This window comes from Euprymna scolopes, chromosome 30 (assembly GCF_053919585.1).
Source record: "Euprymna scolopes isolate OS-2025 chromosome 30, ASM5391958v1, whole genome shotgun sequence".
NCBI classification, from domain to species: Eukaryota; Metazoa; Mollusca; class Cephalopoda; order Sepiida; family Sepiolidae; genus Euprymna; species Euprymna scolopes.
Genome location: NC_136511.1, coordinates 24,204,179 through 24,223,831, shown reverse-complemented (window position 1 = coordinate 24,223,831; position 19,653 = coordinate 24,204,179). Strand labels below are relative to the sequence as shown.

The 19,653-nt window shown below is 34.0% G+C and overlaps 1 protein-coding gene and 13 non-coding genes across 14 annotated transcripts in view; all 14 read left to right on the top strand.

The window, feature by feature from the left end:
• Window positions 1-19,653, top strand: part of LOC145254717 (uncharacterized) — a 281,182-nt gene that overhangs the window by 179,746 nt on the left and 81,783 nt on the right. The window contains exons 14-18 of the mRNA XM_080113438.1: window positions 4,479-4,588; window positions 10,001-10,087; window positions 15,691-15,725; window positions 18,825-18,897; window positions 19,432-19,513. Coding sequence (XP_079969564.1) covers window positions 4,479-4,588; window positions 10,001-10,087; window positions 15,691-15,725; window positions 18,825-18,897; window positions 19,432-19,513 — 387 coding nt within the window. The remainder of the gene's footprint in view (window positions 1-4,478; window positions 4,589-10,000; window positions 10,088-15,690; window positions 15,726-18,824; window positions 18,898-19,431; window positions 19,514-19,653) is intronic.
• Window positions 64-150, top strand: Trnay-gua (transfer RNA tyrosine (anticodon GUA)). The gene is given in 2 exon segments: window positions 64-100; window positions 115-150. It is a non-coding gene; the product is annotated as a tRNA-Tyr (tRNA).
• On the top strand, window positions 287-373 carry Trnay-gua (transfer RNA tyrosine (anticodon GUA)). The gene is given in 2 exon segments: window positions 287-323; window positions 338-373. It is a non-coding gene; the product is annotated as a tRNA-Tyr (tRNA).
• Window positions 510-596, top strand: Trnay-gua (transfer RNA tyrosine (anticodon GUA)). Its single transcript is given in 2 exon segments — window positions 510-546; window positions 561-596. It is a non-coding gene; the product is annotated as a tRNA-Tyr (tRNA).
• On the top strand, window positions 733-819 carry Trnay-gua (transfer RNA tyrosine (anticodon GUA)). Its single transcript is given in 2 exon segments — window positions 733-769; window positions 784-819. It is a non-coding gene; the product is annotated as a tRNA-Tyr (tRNA).
• Window positions 956-1,042, top strand: Trnay-gua (transfer RNA tyrosine (anticodon GUA)). Its single transcript is given in 2 exon segments — window positions 956-992; window positions 1,007-1,042. It is a non-coding gene; the product is annotated as a tRNA-Tyr (tRNA).
• Trnay-gua (transfer RNA tyrosine (anticodon GUA)) lies at window positions 1,179-1,265 on the top strand. Its single transcript is given in 2 exon segments — window positions 1,179-1,215; window positions 1,230-1,265. It is a non-coding gene; the product is annotated as a tRNA-Tyr (tRNA).
• Window positions 1,402-1,488, top strand: Trnay-gua (transfer RNA tyrosine (anticodon GUA)). Its single transcript is given in 2 exon segments — window positions 1,402-1,438; window positions 1,453-1,488. It is a non-coding gene; the product is annotated as a tRNA-Tyr (tRNA).
• On the top strand, window positions 1,625-1,711 carry Trnay-gua (transfer RNA tyrosine (anticodon GUA)). Its single transcript is given in 2 exon segments — window positions 1,625-1,661; window positions 1,676-1,711. It is a non-coding gene; the product is annotated as a tRNA-Tyr (tRNA).
• Window positions 1,848-1,934, top strand: Trnay-gua (transfer RNA tyrosine (anticodon GUA)). The gene is given in 2 exon segments: window positions 1,848-1,884; window positions 1,899-1,934. It is a non-coding gene; the product is annotated as a tRNA-Tyr (tRNA).
• Trnay-gua (transfer RNA tyrosine (anticodon GUA)) lies at window positions 2,071-2,157 on the top strand. Its single transcript is given in 2 exon segments — window positions 2,071-2,107; window positions 2,122-2,157. It is a non-coding gene; the product is annotated as a tRNA-Tyr (tRNA).
• On the top strand, window positions 2,294-2,380 carry Trnay-gua (transfer RNA tyrosine (anticodon GUA)). The gene is given in 2 exon segments: window positions 2,294-2,330; window positions 2,345-2,380. It is a non-coding gene; the product is annotated as a tRNA-Tyr (tRNA).
• On the top strand, window positions 2,517-2,603 carry Trnay-gua (transfer RNA tyrosine (anticodon GUA)). Its single transcript is given in 2 exon segments — window positions 2,517-2,553; window positions 2,568-2,603. It is a non-coding gene; the product is annotated as a tRNA-Tyr (tRNA).
• Window positions 2,740-2,826, top strand: Trnay-gua (transfer RNA tyrosine (anticodon GUA)). Its single transcript is given in 2 exon segments — window positions 2,740-2,776; window positions 2,791-2,826. It is a non-coding gene; the product is annotated as a tRNA-Tyr (tRNA).

Sequence of the window (19,653 nt, the reverse complement as noted above, 5' to 3'; positions counted from 1 at the left end):
TGTTTACAATACACAAGTTAAATTACTAAGAAATTTTAAGAAAAGCAGCCCGGTCTATAGCTTCTCGCGATAGCTCAGTTGGTAGAGCGGAGGACTGTAGTTGGTCTTACTGTTATCCTTAGGTCGATGGTTCGAATCCGTCTCGCGAGATTTTGTGTTTGTTTATTTATTCTTTTCCTGTTTTCATTCCTTTACGACATTTTTCGCTATTTCTCTCTTTTCTTGTTTACAATACACAAGTTAAATTACTAAGAAATTTTAAGAAAAGCAGCCCGGTCTATAGCTTCTCGCGATAGCTCAGTTGGTAGAGCGGAGGACTGTAGTTGGTCTTACTGTTATCCTTAGGTCGATGGTTCGAATCCGTCTCGCGAGATTTTGTGTTTGGTTATTTAGTCTTTTCCTGTTTTCATTCCTTTACGACATTTTTCGCTATTTCTCTCTTTTCTTGTTTACAATACACAAGTTAAATTACTAAGAAATTTTAAGAAAAGCAGCCCGGTCTATAGCTTCTCGCGATAGCTCAGTTGGTAGAGCGGAGGACTGTAGTTGGTCTTAATGTTATCCTTAGGTCGATGGTTCGAATCCGTCTCGCGAGATTTTGTGTTTGGTTATTTAGTCTTTTCCTGTTTTCATTCCTTTACGACATTTTTCGCTATTTCTCTCTTTTCTTGTTTACAATACACAAGTTAAATTACTAAGAAATTTTAAGAAAAGCAGCCCGGTCTATAGCTTCTCGCGATAGCTCAGTTGGTAGAGCGGAGGACTGTAGTTGGTCTTAATGTTATCCTTAGGTCGATGGTTCGAATCCGTCTCGCGAGATTTTGTGTTTGGTTATTTAGTCTTTTCCTGTTTTCATTCCTTTACGACATTTTTCGCTATTTCTCTCTTTTCTTGTTTACAATACACAAGTTAAATTACTAAGAAATTTTAAGAAAAGCAGCCCGGTCTATAGCTTCTCGCGATAGCTCAGTTGGTAGAGCGGAGGACTGTAGTTGGTCTTAATGTTATCCTTAGGTCGATGGTTCGAATCCGTCTCGCGAGATTTTGTGTTTGGTTATTTAGTCTTTTCCTGTTTTCATTCCTTTACGACATTTTTCGCTATTTCTCTCTTTTCTTGTTTACAATACACAAGTTAAATTACTAAGAAATTTTAAGAAAAGCAGCCCGGTCTATAGCTTCTCGCGATAGCTCAGTTGGTAGAGCGGAGGACTGTAGTTGGTCTTAATGTTATCCTTAGGTCGATGGTTCGAATCCGTCTCGCGAGATTTTGTGTTTGGTTATTTAGTCTTTTCCTGTTTTCATTCCTTTACGACATTTTTCGCTATTTCTCTCTTTTCTTGTTTACAATACACAAGTTAAATTACTAAGAAATTTTAAGAAAAGCAGCCCGGTCTATAGCTTCTCGCGATAGCTCAGTTGGTAGAGCGGAGGACTGTAGTTGGTCTTAATGTTATCCTTAGGTCGATGGTTCGAATCCGTCTCGCGAGATTTTGTGTTTGGTTATTTAGTCTTTTCCTGTTTTCATTCCTTTACGACATTTTTCGCTATTTCTCTCTTTTCTTGTTTACAATACACAAGTTAAATTACTAAGAAATTTTAAGAAAAGCAGCGTCGTCTATAGCTTCTCGCGATAGCTCAGTTGGTAGAGCGGAGGACTGTAGTTGGTCTTAATGTTATCCTTAGGTCGATGGTTCGAATCCGTCTCGCGAGATTTTGTGTTTGGTTATTTAGTCTTTTCCTGTTTTCATTCCTTTACGACATTTTTCGCTATTTCTCTCTTTTCTTGTTTACAATACACAAGTTAAATTACTAAGAAATTTTAAGAAAAGCAGCCCGGTCTATAGCTTCTCGCGATAGCTCAGTTGGTAGAGCGGAGGACTGTAGTTGGTCTTAATGTTATCCTTAGGTCGATGGTTCGAATCCGTCTCGCGAGATTTTGTGTTTGGTTATTTATTCTTTTCCTGTTTTCATTCCTTTACGACATTTTTCGCTATTTCTCTCTTTTCTTGTTTACAATACACAAGTTAAATTACTAAGAAATTTTAAGAAAAGCAGCGTCGTCTATAGCTTCTCGCGATAGCTCAGTTGGTAGAGCGGAGGACTGTAGTTGGTCTTAATGTTATCCTTAGGTCGATGGTTCGAATCCGTCTCGCGAGATTTTGTGTTTGGTTATTTAGTCTTTTCCTGTTTTCATTCCTTTACGACATTTTCCGCTATTTCTCTCTTTTCTTGTTTACTATACACAAGTTAAATTACTTAGAAATTTTAAGAAAAGCAGCCCGGTCTATAGCTTCTCGCGATAGCTCAGTTGGTAGAGCGGAGGACTGTAGTTGGTCTTACTGTTATCCTTAGATCGATGGTTCGAATCCGTCTCGCGGGATATTGTGTTTGGGTTTTTAGTCTTTTCCTGTTTTCATTCCTTTACGACATTTTTCGCTATTTCTCTCTTTTCTTGTTTACTATACACAAGTTAAATTACTTAGAAATTTAAACAAAAGCAGCGCCGTCGGCAGCTTCTCGCGATAGCTCAAAGGGTAGAGCGGAGGACTGTAGTTGGCCTTCCTGTTATCCTTAGGTCGATGGTTCGAATCCGTCTCGCGAGATTTTGTGTTTGGTTATTTATTCTTTTCCTGTTTTCATTCCTCTACGACATTTGTCACTATTTCTCTCTTTTCTTGTTTACTATACACAAGTAAAATTACTTAGAAATTTTTTGAAAAGCAGCGCCGTCTATAGCTTCTCGCAGTAGCTCAGTTGGTAGAGCGGAGGACTGTAGTTGGTCTTACTGTTATCCCTAGGTCGATGGTTCGAATCCGTCTCGCGAGATATTGTGTTTGGTTATTTAGTATTTTCCTGTTTTCATTCCTCTACGCCATTTTCCGCTATTTCTCTCTTTTCTTGTTTACTATACAAAAGTTAAATTACTTAGAAATTCCAAAAAAAAAGCAGTGGCATCGACAGCTTCTCGAAATAGCTCAGTTGGTAGTGCGGAGGACTGTAGTTGGTCTTACTGTTATCCTTAGGTGTATAGTTCGAATCCGTATCGCGAGATTTTGAGTTTGGTTATGTATTCTTTTCTTTTTTTTCTTTTTTTTACGACATTTTTCTTTATTTCCCTCTATTCTTCTGTACTAGGAACAAGTTAAATTACCTACAAATCTTGACAAAATCTGGGACGCGTATAGCTCCTCGCGAATGCTCAGGTGGTAGAGCGGAGGACGGTAGTTAGTTGTACTGTTATCCTTAGGTCGATGGTTCGAATCCGTCACGCGAGGTTTTTGAGTTGGGTATTCATGCTTTTCTTTTTTCAGTCCTTTACGACATTTTTCGCTATTTCTCTCTTTTCTTTTTTACTATACACAAGTTTGATTACTGACAAATTTTAAAAAAAGTCGCCGTACTTATAGCTTCTCACGATTGCTCAGTTGCTAGAGTCGAGGACTGTAGTTAGTTGTACTGTTATCCTTAGGTCGATGGTTCGAATCACGAATTGTATTTCGATGAATTATTCTTCTCTTCATTTATTTTCTCTACAAATTCTACTCTTTTCTTCTTTATTTTACACAAGTTAAATTCCTTACAAATATTAACAAATGCCGCTCCGGCTTTTGCTTCTCGCGATAGCTCAGTTGGTAGAGCGGAAGACTGTAGTTGGTCCTGCTCTGATCTTTTGTTATGATCGTTTGCCTCTGTCTCGCGAGATTTCCAGTACGATAATTCGTCCCTTCCTTACTATTCTCGATTTTGATTTGAATTAGTTTTTATTAACACACATCATATGGCATAGAGGAGACATTTTCCGTTCTGTGTTTGCATTTGTGTGTCTGGGGGGGGGGCTTAAAAACGGACAAATTTACTGTTGTTTTTCTTTACTTATAATTTTTTTACTACCAACACCCTGTGATTTACTTCCCCCTTTTTTGAATGGATGTCTTTTACCTTAACAAAGTGTACATTGGTCAAGCTTATAGGACTGACCTTCAGTTTAAATCTGACTTGAAAATCTGACAACAAATCCATTGTCAAGGGCGGTCAGATAGGGTCCTTGAAATGGTATTCAATTATTTTTTCCACTTTTTTCACCAGGATCCAACCCTTGTCTCTGCAATCTTGCATTCCTGTACCTGTGTTGCATTTGTGCCCGCTCGACGTACATATACCCGACAGACCTGCATAGGAACAAAATCACACCTCTTCATTGTTTATATACGTAAATTTCAGAAATTCTGCCCTAGAACTGTTAGACTTTGGAATTCCGTTTCTGCTACCTGATTCCCTTACTGTACTGAAATGTAGAAAGTCTAATGCAACGTAAACCAACATTTTAATCTTTGTTTGGCATGACCCCAATTATTAGCCCCATACATCTAAGTGGCTATGTGTTTTGTTGTGTGTGAATATAATTTAAAAAAAAAAAAGGGAAAAGGATAAACAAAAAATATTAAAAACCCCATAAACTCGTGTATTTACATTTTCAGGCCCTGAACGTGGAGAATGTCATTGCGGACAGTGTGGATGTCGAGAAAACTATAAAGGCCAGGCATGCGAGACAACCCTTAAATCAGAGAAATGCATCGGTTCAAACGGGGTAAGTTCCGTTCTCATCGCATCATGTCAGCATATAAAATTTCCTAAACGTTCTTATGGACGGGTATTTTGCGAACAGAAAAGAGGCACCATTAGATCGTTGTAAAGGATGTTGCCGCTTTGCAGAATGGATATTTAAACTCAAATGTAATTTATGTTATCACAATTATTGGTAAAATGAAGCAGGACGTCATCGTTTCAGTCTTGAGGAAGTTTTCAGATGTCATACAGTATTTCGTCAGTATTAGGACGTTAAGACACATACATAAACCGCAGAAGAACAGTTAGAATCTGAGAATGTTTAATTTAAATGGTTAAGCGATCAGTCCAATGTCAAAGCTGCTCGTAAAGGTGATAGGCTCGCGTTTTTGATAGAAGATGAGCTTGTTTCTGCTTTCGAATGGATTTATGGTCGATCGAATAATAATGTACAGCTTTATGGTATCACCTACTAACACGACTTTCTCCACGTTTTCGGAAATTTTCTGCCAGTGTATATTGCGATCAGCTCTTGCAGACGTGGAAGTTATTTGTAAGCTGGTTGACAGATAGAATCAAGTTAAGAAGAACAAATGAATAAAGATTTTCAAGATGAAATTTTATTATTTTCAAGATGAAATTTTATTATTTTCAAGATGAAATTTTATTATTTTCAAGATGAAATTTTAAATCGGCAAAAACTTCGTTTGATTCCGATTTGATATTAGAAAAGCGGGGAATTTGTCAAACATCGATTTATTTTTGCAAAAAAATAATGTTTACAAAGTTTATCTAAGACAAATGTTAAATTATACTCCTAGATACTCAAAATGTCGTCCGTACACTTCAATGCAGCGCCAAGCAACGATTTATTTTTACAACACTCACACGGAAACTAATAAAAAAAAATAGAATCCCGCATTTTATTCATGATCTTAGTTGACCTTCAAATTTCTCACTTTTCTAGCGAACACCCTGTATTTATAAGTAAACATGGTTAATTATTTTCAGACTCAGAAAATATTTAACCGAATTACACAAAATAGGAAATAAATCACCTTCAGATTAAACGTCATAACACGAAAACACTAAAAAAAAAATACGCCAGAGTTATGAAAACTATATTAAAATAAATATATCGCTTTTCTCCCCTTCCTTACGGTGACGTACTTGACTTTGGCCGTTCCTAGATTCTGAGTGGTCACTTGGTACCAGTTCGAAAAAGGTTGCGTTCTGATGAAGACCGCACAGTTCGAGCTGTCCTGCTTCCTCAATTTAGCACTCACGTTGTCTAGATCATAAGTGGTATTATCCAGTGTTGGTTATCAGAGTTGTGTCACTGAGAAGCGGTCCTGGATATGACCTTAAACTATATCCGATTATGAGGCTCCAGCTTGTGGGCTTTGGGGAGTGTGCAGCTACCCCTTAATTGCAATTGTTTTCAGGTCCACTCTGACCCAAAGTTGTAGTACCTGTTAGGGTCAACTATGGGTTTTAACCCATAGTTGACCCTAACAGGTACTGTTAGTTGACCCTACCAGGTACTAGAAACTGACATGAAAAAACAGGTACTAGAAACTGACATGAAAAAAAACCCAAATATATTCTATTAAAACGTTTTCTTCAAAATCACTGGATCCGGATTTAAATAATCTGAAAAGGGTTGATATGAAACCAAACCAATCGCTGAGGCGCTGAGGTCAGGAAAATAAATAACAATTCGACAGTTGTTATTTTCTTGTATGAAAATACTTATTTGAATAAATGTAACAATACTGAGTTGGAAATTGACTAAATTATACTTTCTATCTATGTTGATTGTGTGTGTGTGTGTGTTTGTTCTTAAGTTCTCAAGATCTAACAATTTTATTTGACGACCACATCCTCAAATCTGGGGGGGGGTATCTCACAACGACGTATATTCTTCAGCTCAGCAGAAACAAATCTTAAACTTGCGTTTTTCCAATGCTTTTATTGTCATCTCTGCGGCTCCTTCCCTTCGCATTGTCAACTGATTGCGGCCATCCCAAATACAAACAATCACGGCAGGGTCACAGATCACACGTTATTCGAATATACCAATTCTTGGGAATTATATTTGTGTTTCTCGCTATATTTAATTTATTTGTAGAATTTTGTTCTTTAAAATTTAACAAGAACGTCACATGCCAGCAAGATCATCTTGCGTTGCCGCGGGCACACATATCGTTATATGAAGAGCAAGTTTGAAAACCGATATATTTGAAAGCCACTCAGGAAGTCGCATTTTCATAATTAAAATATGCTCAATCATTTCTAAAACGTATGTCATATTTCAGATTTAATTGAAACGTTTACAATCTGCCATGTTCAAGTGAGGATGATGTTTTTTTTTTCGTTTACATGATGATGATGATGATGATGATGATGATGATGATGATGATGATGATGATGATGATGAAATAGATTTTATGCTTCGGATTTTTTAAATGCAAATTGACAAGTTATATTGTTTGGAATATTAAGACTATTGATCTTATCTTCAATATTATTCACTCAACGTTTCGGCGGAGGTAACACCCGACCTTCTTCAGGTGTATATATATTCTCGAACTTGAGGATCTTGATATCATGTGTTATTAAAGGATAAGGTTCGAAGAATAATTCAATTCGACGTAACCGTAACATTGAATGTTTAGTCTCCAGTGCGATACTAAGAATGCGACCATGGCTAACGGAACAAGAGCATGCTACCCTGTAGCTGAAATAAATCTTTAACACACCAAGTTCATACGTTTGTACTTGCAAAGGCTAGGATGAGCCCTTTTGTCATCTCATACTCTATAAACAATTATTATCTTTCTGGGATGGCCCTATTTAAGAGTCACATGGAAAATAGAACACGAGAACAGACAAATGGTGGGATCCTTTTACCGCTCCATTAGATAACTCACTCCTGATGCAATTCTCTACCTATATAAAAGCCAGGTACGTCCACGGATGGAGTATTGTTGACACATCTGGACAGGAGCTGCTAGAAAGACCTTATCCCGCCTTGACAAAGTTCAAAATAGACTTCGTAGTCTAGTGGCGATGTCGTTTTCTCTTTCTCGTTGCAAGACTGTATATGTTTCATCATTATTTTCATGGCAAATGCTCGTCTGAGCTCCAATCTATGGTTCCTGCCTCGCCAAACTGTCACAAAAAATACTCATCAAGCTGAACCCACTATCAATAATTTTCTCCACTTTTATCAGTGCACTGCACGCCAGTGGAACTCTGTTCCGTCTGCCTGCTTCCCTCCGGACTACAACTTGGATGTCTTCAAGTCCAATGTTAACAAATTCCTAATGAACTGCCCCCTTAAGTAAACACCTCATCAAAGCTCCACACTAAGGTAATGTACTTGCAATAACCCTTATCCCTGAGTGGTTCCGGGCCTTGATAAGTGGTGATCAATGTGTAAAACAAAAAGTGCCTAAACCTAAACGTAGATTCCATGAACAGAGTTTCTTTCTTAGACCTGCATGCCAGTGGAACTCTGTTTCGTTTCCCTGCTTTCTGGCTTACTACAATCTGATTGTCTTCAAGTCCAAAGTAAATAAATTCTTGTTGAACCGTCCCTTAAGTAATTCAATTTACCAAATTTCTACTACTTACGATCATTACGATATTATCCTACTGACTACTGTACACTCATTAACCCTTATCCTCGAGTGGCGCCCGCGCCTCTATAAGTGTTGACTCCTATCTAAAAAAAAGAGAGTAACAAAATGTATTGACAGGAATATACAAATGAGAGCGTTGTTCGTCCAGCCGGTGAACAATTTGGTGCATCGGATATCGACTTCCGCTTTTTGGCTTTGTCTTCCGCTATTTAAATTATAATTTACTTGTCCGTATGTTCAGTGTCACAAAAAAACTATCACCATCGCAAACATTAATTAATGAGAAACGAATTACTTCTTTTTATAGTCGCTCTTTATCAGTTAAAAATCATTATACCCATTTTCTCTTTAAAAATTTTCAAAACAAAACAAACATGGCTGTCTGTTTACGGTTTAAAATTGGTCATGTTGAGAGGGGATATTTTTTTTTTTATTTTTGGTTCCTTTCTAAAATTAAAAAAAAATATGTGCAGTTAATTGACATTGGTTCTTTTATAATTTGTATTAAAAATTATTAAGAAAAGAAAACAACGGAATAATTAGTTGGGTATTAATTTTATTTCTTGCGGACAATTATTCTAATCTTTTCTTAGTTGTTTCATGAGGTTTCGACTAACTATTCCTCTGTCCTTCGTCCGGTGGTAACCATGACGAGATAGAAACCCTGAATCTCCTGACTGCATCCACTGAAATTACTGCCTTCTGTAATTGCCGTCTCACAACGTATTGACCGAGTAAACCTCTGGTCGGGTGTTTGAAACCGCTGTCTTCAGACAATTATCACCTGGAACCGTAGAGATTCAACGTCTCTATCAACTGCGCCACGGGCCCCGAAGGGCGAACAAGGTTGAATTTTTTGGTTTTATAAATTCATATTTATTTATTATCTGCTCTTCTATGGTCGACTCCATACCGAATGGTATATATATTTTATTCGAATTGTCTGAAGATAGCGGTTTCAATCCTACCCAAAGCCGGCCAGAGGCTTACTTGGCCAAAACGTGGTGAGACGAGAACAACTACGGAAGGCAATAATTGCAGTGAATGCAGTCAGGTCTTTCAAAGTTCCTATCCCGTCGCGGATACCACTTGACAAAGGCCAGATGAATAGTTGGCCAAAACGTCCTAAAACAACAAAGAAAAGATGAGAATAATAGCCCGCAATAAAAAAAAAATAATAAATAATACTCATCTCAATAATGAATTCCAATAAAATATATAAATTAGTTGTGCGTTGAATTTTTATTGAAAAAAATATAAATTTTTAAAAATTAATTATTTTTAACTCTAAGAGGTTAAATAAGAATTTACTAAAAATCGTTTGAAATTCGTCGTTGTTTTTTAATTTTATTTTTTATTAATTTCAGTTTTTATTAATTTTATTTTTAATGTATTCAATTTTTTTTCAACTACCGTGGAATTTCGACAGGTCCTGCTAGTTCGTTTTATTTAGATTATTCGGACATCTTTTCAGACTCAGGAATCTGTACGATATTTCTAACGAAACCTTTTATGGGAGTAGCATTCTACAGTTCCGTCTGCCAGAACAAGATGGGAGTTTTCAATAATTCGGAATTGTATTCTTAGTATCGCATATACTGAGATTTTGATCTTTCAACTTCTCGAAGAGTTTCAGTTAAAACTGAGTTTACTAAGTACTTTATCCGCTACGCCACGGGTGTTTGACGGATAAAGTATGAGTAAAATTCGGTTGTGAAAATTCGAAATACACTTGAAATAGATTTGTTCTAAAAAATATACGTTCTTGCTTTTTTACTTTCTCACAGAAAGTTTGCGGTGGAAACGGAATTTGTGAACAAAACCAATGCATCTGCGAGAAGCCATTCTATGGCGAGACCTGCGAAGAATTTGATGTACGTATTTATATTATGTATTTTATGTATTATAATTTTTTTTAGAACTATAGCATAAAATAAGTGTCTACAATACGCTGGGATATAATACACGTGAAATTAGGTGTGCAAATCACAGCCATAATTGTCAACTAGATAAACGGGTGCGTAAACGCTATATTTTGCGCTTAAGTTTAATAAAAGAAGTAACCCTTCATCTCCATAAAATCTATTCATGGACTCTAAACTGTGTATATAGCTTATTAGTGTTAAATGTGTTGATATGTGATTCGTCTGGTGTATAGTTGTAACAGTATGGATAACATTTATAATCGCCCTTAATCGTGTTTTCATCTGTTATTGTTTAATGTTCTCGTTTGTGTGTTGATGTGTGTATACATATATTAACAGTTTATCGACGGACGATACGAACATCGCTTTCCGTTGGAACATTAGCAAAAGCCACGCACCTGTAACCCCATTTCGTGCGTCCTGAAAAATTGCTTTTCTCCGGACAGGATTATATATGGACATGTAAGTGTATCAGAATTTTTGTAGGAATTTTTGACACCCCTAACACGAAACTGCCAATAAAATATAAAAAAAAAACTCGTCATTTCTCTTTTTAAAGTGGGTTGTTTATTTTCTTTATAGATTATACTTCCAAAATAAACTATTAAAGTTGTATAAAAAGTAATAGAAATATTTTTTTTAAAACAGTAATGAAATTAATTGAATTTTACGAGTTACGTATTTTTAAATTTTTAAACTTTAAAAATCTATCAAAATTGTTCTTATTGGTTCTATTTTTACGATATTTTCAGGGTCAATGTGAAATTTTATGCTCTTTCCAATAAACCGAATATAATATTTTAGACAAAAGTTTTTTTTTTGATTCACGCCCTCCTCCATTTTGAAATGTCTATTAAAAAGTAAACAATTAATTTACTCACCAAAGTTTTATATATCACAAATTGAAGATAAAAAATCAATAAATAATATATTCAAATGTAAAAAAAAGAAGTAGTTTTTAGAAATTTACCTGTAAAGTCCGAAGTTTAAAACCTTTTTTATTTTTTTATAAGATTAAGTCCCTTAATTGAAAAAAAAATACGGTTAGAATTACATTTTTCGAGTAGTTAGAGGCTTGGAAAGATAGGGGATCGAATTAATTCATGCCCCCATTTTGAAATGTCTATTAAAAAAATAATAATTTACTCACCAAAGTGTTATGCATCACAAATTGAAGATAAAAGACCAATAAATAATATATTGAAATTTAAAACAAAAAACGAAGTGTTTTATTAGAAATTTACCTGTAAAGTCCGAAGTTTAAAACCTCATTTTTTTTAAAATCACGTTGATATTTTTTTTGTTTTAATTAAACCTTGGTCCTTGCTCTTTTAATTGAAAAAAATAGGGTTTGAATTACATTTTTCGAGTAGTTATCTGCTTGGAAAGGCAAGGGGTCGAATTATTCAATATTTTCACGTAGTTTCTGACACACCTAATGGACATCTCATTTTTTATCCTGCTGGGTTCTTTTTCAGAATCGGCACGCTTTGTATACAGCTACATCTTACTAGGTCGCACCCTCCTGACTTCCACGGGTGTCACTTTCCAAACTCCTTGCCCGTCGCCTAACGTGTCAGCCCCCCCCCCCCACTCGTCGCCTAACATGTTGCGTATCGAACCGATCTCTCTGATCGTCTCAAAATGTGTATTTTCCATTGCGTCATCACCACGCGTAGCCTAAAAAATCCTTGCTGGGTTTTTGTCACATATCTTTGTTTATATCATGATTAGCTTAAAGTCCATCTACCAAGTAAACATCACGTTAGCATTACTGGAACTATTAATGTAAATAAATATTTATTGTAAATCCTTTTTATTATTCGCTAATATATTTTAGCTGACAAATGTTTTTGGCTTAAATAATCATAATAATCGTTGACCAGAACCCCTCCCGACGTTGGCCGGTCAATATACAACAACGATATGGGTTATATATTTTACGTGTATTTTTCAGTTCTTCAGAACAGCGCATCGGCATTTTCCCGTGGGAAGCATAAACATCCGTGATATATTGAAATACAGACTGCAAAACATTTATTGCAATGAAGGGCGTTGCTCCTTTTGTTGACGTTAAGAATAGCTTCTTTTATTCAGAAAGCCATTCTTAACACAGGGAAAAGATGAATTTCACGCTGACAGTTCAAATATAATTTTCGGTTAAATTTTTTGTAATTTAATAAATTTGAAGCTTTTATTGGATATTGTCGTCTTGTAGCAGCTGATTGGATAATTGCTTCGGCAGTTCTTTGAAAACAGTCATAATAAATTTAAATAAATCATCATTTAAAATATATATATATATATATATATATATATATATATATATATATATATATATATATATATATCGATTAATCACCCAACACTAATATATACAGTGATGATCATATTTATTGGCACGGTAAAATAAAAGTTAAATTTTGTCTAATAAATTCTAAAAAAGGGATTAAATTAAAGAAAATAACAAAGTATATTATGTATTTTTAACTGAATGAATTTATTTAATTTTATTTTTCTTTTCATATGAAATTTCATTTTTTTATATATGTAAATTTATTTGATTTGTTTTTGTCTATGTAAGGATTCTTTTTATTTGCATTTTTTGTTTGTTTTCATACTTTTTACTAATTTACTAATTCCGTTTATTTGATTATTTCTTTGGCAATTTACCAGAGATTTATGGTAGCCGTTACAACTGGACAAACAGCAGACACCTGTCCTATCAAAAAATCTATTGTTTATTTTATATGTCAGGTCTTTGGGCTTGTGAGATAATAAAACTTCTTAACTGCACTTGGTATGTTAGACGGCGTAAGGTGTTAACTTTGGTAAAAATCGACTGTGCCTTCTTTAATCGGATTATTTCGATTATTGATACTTATCGAAGATATTCTGATAAAAAAAAACTATCTAAGAACACTGCCAGGCACATAAAGTATCTTAGTATGAAATTTCATAACGATCGGTTCAACCGCAATAAAGAACATACACACAGAGACATTAATACGATTCTTTTATATAATAGTAGAGAGAGGGGGGATTGAGGATATATTTAGTCAATGTCATTAAAGCAAACAAATTAGCCACAAACATCAGATTGTTATCTATTGTATTTAACTTGTGTTTAAAATTGGATTGAATTAATACATCAGCAAATAAATAAAAATTCGGGTCGGACTTTTTTTCTTTCTCAACAAAATTTTGTTTTTTTATTACCATTTTTATTGTTTCGACACCACTCAAAAGTCTCTCACCATCGTCTATCTTACCCGGTATACACTTCCTCTTTGACACCATGCCGTCCAAGCCAACCATTTCACGCCTGAGCGTTTACACGGTTTTTTTCTCTCTTTTTTCCTTCTTCTCCCTCACACTTCCTGTGATATGCGCGTTTTCCTACTGCTGCCACTGCTAATCTCACTGCAAGCTGATAGTTTCGCAGGCGTTCATGTGCACTAGGTTACGGTAAATGTTTAAAAGACAAAAGGAAATCGACATGATTAAAATGTGTCTGTGTGAAAATATTTAACCGATAGACTCTTAAACTACTGGTTAAGTCACACTGAAATAAACAGGAAATAATAATCATAGACCAACGATCGTTGAAAACGAGTAAAATCTTTTTTTGGATGGATGAATAACGCGTAGAGAAATATGTTGAAAGTTGAAATGTAAAATGTTCGTCAAAACTTGTTGATATATTTCTATTACTTTTGCACATTCGCAAATTCATTCGTAGATTGACGCGGTTTAATTTTAAACCTTTCTCATCTATCTGTCGATAGCTCAAACGGTAGGGAGCGCGACTGGAGCGCTAAACGTTTTGGTTTCGATTCTTCCTGATTGTAGCCAAGCAATTTGTTTAATCTTTTGTAGATCAGTATTATTTATGAGTTCGCATCCAGGGGCGACGCATGATAATTACATTCCTTCGCAAGCTGGGCACAGCAGAACATGAAAGATATTCAAATTTCATCCTTCCGAAAAAAAACCCAAAACAAGGAGATTTCACATTTGATGAAGCGATAGCACCGTTATCAGATATTTTGATGAGTCAGTATCATTATTAATTACAATTGTTTGAAATTAAAGGAACATGCTACAAACACAAGGTCACATAGTAGGTCGTTCTGGTAATGTAATCTATGATATGGATGTACAATTATCTATTTGGCTCAAATATTTAAATCAACTTCTTCACTCATATCTTCTAAATAGATAATCAAATAACATCCCATTAAATATTTTACTGAACACATTTGAATTTGAATTACCTCAAAGTGTTCAAACAATATGCAGTAAAAAAAAAATACAAGTCGAAGAATAGTCCAATAAGAAATGTGTAAACCAACTTCAAATCTACAAATAGAACCCACACCAAATATCCTACATGCATCATATTTCAAAGGGGACGTGTTATAGCGATAAACGGAGAATAGCTCTAAGTAAAAAAACGTAAGAGTTATCACCCCTTATAGATAGAGTTCTATGAAAAGAAAAGCAAGATGATATGCAATGCCGGACATTTACTATCGTCTGTAATTATTTTAATTTCTGCCACGAATAAATTGTGTTGACAAACACAGTGCATTTGCCTATTTGTTCTATGTTATTCTGACATCACAAATTCTACGAATACAACAAAAAAGTTACTTTATACCTACTAGTCCGGGTTCCCGGCGTTGCCCGGTGTTTAGAAGTGTGTGTTGAGCCAAAAAAATGTGGTAGTAGGTAAGTAGGTTCGAACCCGTACCGCGAAGGATCAAAAGAACATGAAAATAAACCCTGGCGTCTTTGCTGTTGCGCCCATCGCAAAAACATAAGTGATGCAGGTTTAAGTTAAGGCTATGCAATTGAAAAGAGGCGATGACTTTTGAAAATATCGGCTGAAAATGCCACCCCTCCCTGTAGTGAAAGGATTTATGCGTATTTATTTTTCGATATTTGTCGTCCGAAGGATGGATTGAGACCGGTCTGATAAAATTCCGTTGCCTCTATCGAAAGTTTTAGACAGAAATGCAAACATAAACACATGCATTTTCACAGACAGGTGAGATTTAAATTATAGATGGTTATTTTTGGTGTCTTAAATTAGTTTAAAATGCGCTTTATTTATCTAAAATATTCATTAACGATGGGGTTAGCCAACAAAGATGGCTGCCGACAAATGCATAATGCCAGCGGCCATCTTTGTATGCTAAAGTGAATATTTGAGATAATAAAATAGCATTTAAAACTATTTTAAAACACAAAATATAAGCCAAGTAGGTAAAAAGAATAACTGTTATTGGTCTATGTTAGCATCTATTTATTGTATATTTGATTTAATTTACCCTAATCTTTTGTTTGCTGGCTTCTAAATTCACTCTTTTTAGTTTCGATACATTATGAGACGAAAACTTTGCTAAGGAATAACATCATTATTCAGAACTGAGTTCTCCAATAATTATTTTTCTACATAGTTTTTTTTAGCATATTCAGTGTGAAGTTATTATTGTTTTATTTAAAGTCTCATCTCTCTATATGTTTATATATGTTTATATTTACAGGATGAACCAACGTTGCGGAAGTATTGCATAAAAAGGTATGTTCCTGTTTTTTCCGTATTACCAAAAAGAATTTGAAACATACATAGACAACCTTCAAACTGCGTATTACTTTAACAAACAAGCGTTAATTAATTAATTATTCATTTTTTATCGTATTTTATGAGATGACTTGCTTCATTTTACAATTAGGCTGAATTCTATTTATGCGTGGTTTTTATATTTTGCAAAATTATGTAGAATTTAAGAAAAAACGTTGTAGTATACGGAATATATATATATATATATATATATATATAATTGAAATATGTAATATATATATATATATATAATTGAAATATGTAATATATATATAATTGAAATATGTAATTATATATATATATAATTGAAATATGTAATATATATATATAATTGAAATATGTAATATATATATATATATAATTGAAATATGTAATATATATATAATTGAAATATGTAATATATATATATATAATTGAAATATGTAATATATATATAATTGAAATATGTAATATATATATATATATATATATATATATATATATATATGGTTGATATATGTAATATATATGTATAATTGAAATATGTAATATATATATATATATATATATATAATTGAAATATGTAATATATATATATAGTTGAAATATGTAATATATATATGTATAATTGAAATATGTAATATATATATATATATATATATATATAATTGAAATATGTAATATATATAATTGAAATATGTAATATATATATATATAATTGAAATGTGTAATATATATATAATTGAAATATGTAATATATATATAATTGAAATATGTAATATATATACATATAATTGAAATATGTAATATATATATATAATTGAAATATGTAATATATATACATATAATTGAAATATGTAATATATATATATAATTGAAATATGTAATATATATATATAATTGAAATATGTAATATATATATATATATATATATATATATATAGTCCACATACAGTACTGTTTCGTTGTATCACAGCTCATCAGTGCGACTAGACAGGCATATACTTCAAGCCAGGTTCGAAATCCGACCGCCCTAACGACAGTCAAAGCTTCTAACTACGGCTGCTGCTGTGCGAGTAGTGAATTAATTATGTTTTCACATTGTCCAATTGCCTAAGCTCGTTATTTTCACACAAAGAACCGTGTCCTACAAAAGTTTGTATTTTCAATTTCACCCCCTCACACACACACACACACACATATATATATATATATATACATATATATATATATAAAGTGTTACATCCTTACTTTAAAGAAGAATACAGTAAGAAACACAGGGTTATGGGTGAAAGACAAAGGGGTTTATTTACAAGGGAATACATGTGACATAAGAGTTACTCGACATATTTTCTTATTCTCTTCCTGTCTTTTTCCTTCTGCCTCAGTCACGTGAGAGGGTCGATATATCCATAGTTCATTTTATATATGAACGTGTGGTAGATTATACCATTACATCAATAAGTGACATTGTCAGTGTGTGTGTGAGAACTCTCTACCAGACTCTTCTCTGATTATTTTGTCTCCTACTTGAAACTTGATATATAGTGTATACCGACGTGTAGTGTACTTTCAATTTGATTTTTAACCGACAGGAATTGCAGCTAAGGAGTCAAAACTAAAACGAAACACTTGACCTTTGCCGGAGAAGTCAAATAAAACGTCACTTCTGCTATTACTTTTGCGCATGCATAAAATTAAACATTGATAGCTCAACGTTGCTTAATTTTTACCCTTTTGATATTCATTTGTATGCACCTCAGCCGGTCAGGCCGATGGCGAGATAAATAACGACTAATACTGGATCTGTTTATTTTGATTCTAACGAATACTACCGAAGACACAATTTGTATAATTTCTTGAAATTGTTAGTGCATATTGGACAATTATCAAATGCGAATTAACCATGCAATTTTAAGCAGGAACCTTGCATGAATTAAAATATAATATGTATGTGTGTTTTACGATCGAGCAACGCCAGGCGGCCTGCTAGTTGAATAAGAAATTTAGGTCAGAAATCAGAGTGAAATCGTTAATTAGAAGTAAAATGTATATATATTAATTTTAGTGTTCTCTTTTTTATTCTCACAAAGTTTCGGTCGGTGTAAACTCTGACCTTTACGTGTATCTGCTCGAACTTGAGTATGTTTGATTGCAAAGTTCTGTGGCGTAATGGACACAAATAAAACTAAGTTTAAAAGACAGCCTTTTAGAGGTTGAAGGTTCAATCGTCAGAACTTTAAGACCTCTACCTACCAATGGCTGATTAAACGAAAACCTGCAACACCCGTAGATTAAACAAAGAGGTTGCTTCGAAATTCCGTAAATATCGCTGAGTTCGACAACATACACTTGACGAAAATCTGAGATTACATCAATCGAAACATTGATTAACATTCCGGAAAAAGAAAAAGAAATGTAGTTCGAATAACCAAAATAATTCAAATTATCGTTTTGTTTTGTTTTTTACCTAAATTACCTTAAAAAGTGTCGCTTCAGGTTTGAATTATACAGGTGTATCTGCTCGAACTTAGATATGCTTGTTTGCAAAGTCTTGTGGCGTAACGGACGAACTACAAAAAAAATCAGTTTAAAAAGACAATCTCTTAAAGTTTGGCTGTTCAGTCGTCAAACCTCTACTAGGTAAAGGCTGATTGAACGAACCTACACCCGTAAACTAAATAAACGGTTAGCTTTGGAATTCGTACATACCCCTGACTTCGACAAGATACATTTGGAGAAGATATGCGGTTATATTAACTAAAAATTGTGAAAAAAAAATAGTTCGAATAATCAAAATAATCCAACTTATCATTTTTTTTTCTTAAATCACCTAAAAAGTGTCGCATCATCTGCATAATTTAGTACGACCATTATATACATATACGGGTACACAAGACACCTGTGACGTACACAAACCCCACTACGTAACATTTTGTACGCTATCATGGTTTAATTTCAGGAATACTTCATACAGTCGGAGAAACTAAATCTAGATAAATTATATATTTTCAGGTGATTGTATTAGTTTTTTTTTATTAAAAGTATAAACGTTTCTACATTCTTTGTTATTTGTAGTGGATCCATTGATGTCTGTTCAAATCGAGGAACTTGCGTGAAGGGAAGTTGTAAATGCTACCAAGCTGGATACGTAAGTATATTTGTGCATCATTCTTGTTGTAAATAACAATGCCAACTGCATCTCGGATTTCCTGGTTTCTATATTTTCTTATATAATAATACCAAGCAAGAATTTTATTGCCTGCTGGGTAAAATTTGAATGCTTACAGAAACGAATTTCAATGCCAACTGAGAGAAAATTGAATACATACCTAAGTAAACCCGAATGCAAACTGGAGAGGATTTGAATGCTTCCTGGAGAGGATTTAAATGTTTACTGGAGATTTTGAATGCCTACTGGAGAGATATTGAATGCCTACTGGAGAGATTTTAAATGTTTACTGGAGAGAATTTGAATATTTATGAAAAATAATTTAAATGTTTAGTGTAATATCCTGATCTTCATAGTTGATTTTTTCCGCACGATTCGGCCAACATTTTGCAAAAAGAATGAATGCACAGATTTTGAAACCTCACCCCCAAAAGATTTTTTTAAAAAATCCGTAGACATGTTTGCTATTACCGTTGTTTTTCACCCCCTTGTTTTTTTTTTTCACGATTTCAGCTGACGAACCAAACCTTCAAAGGAAGATTCTGTGAATGTGATGATTACCGCTGTAAAGAATTCAACGGTAAACTCTGCGGTGGTAAGTTGAAAGTTACCAGTATTATCATACCGATTTGGAAACTTACGTTCAAAAAGTCATGACCATTGTAGACCTGCTTGTGACTCGAACGAACAAATTATCTCTCTTTCCCCCACAACTCATTGGCAGTAGTTTAGCGC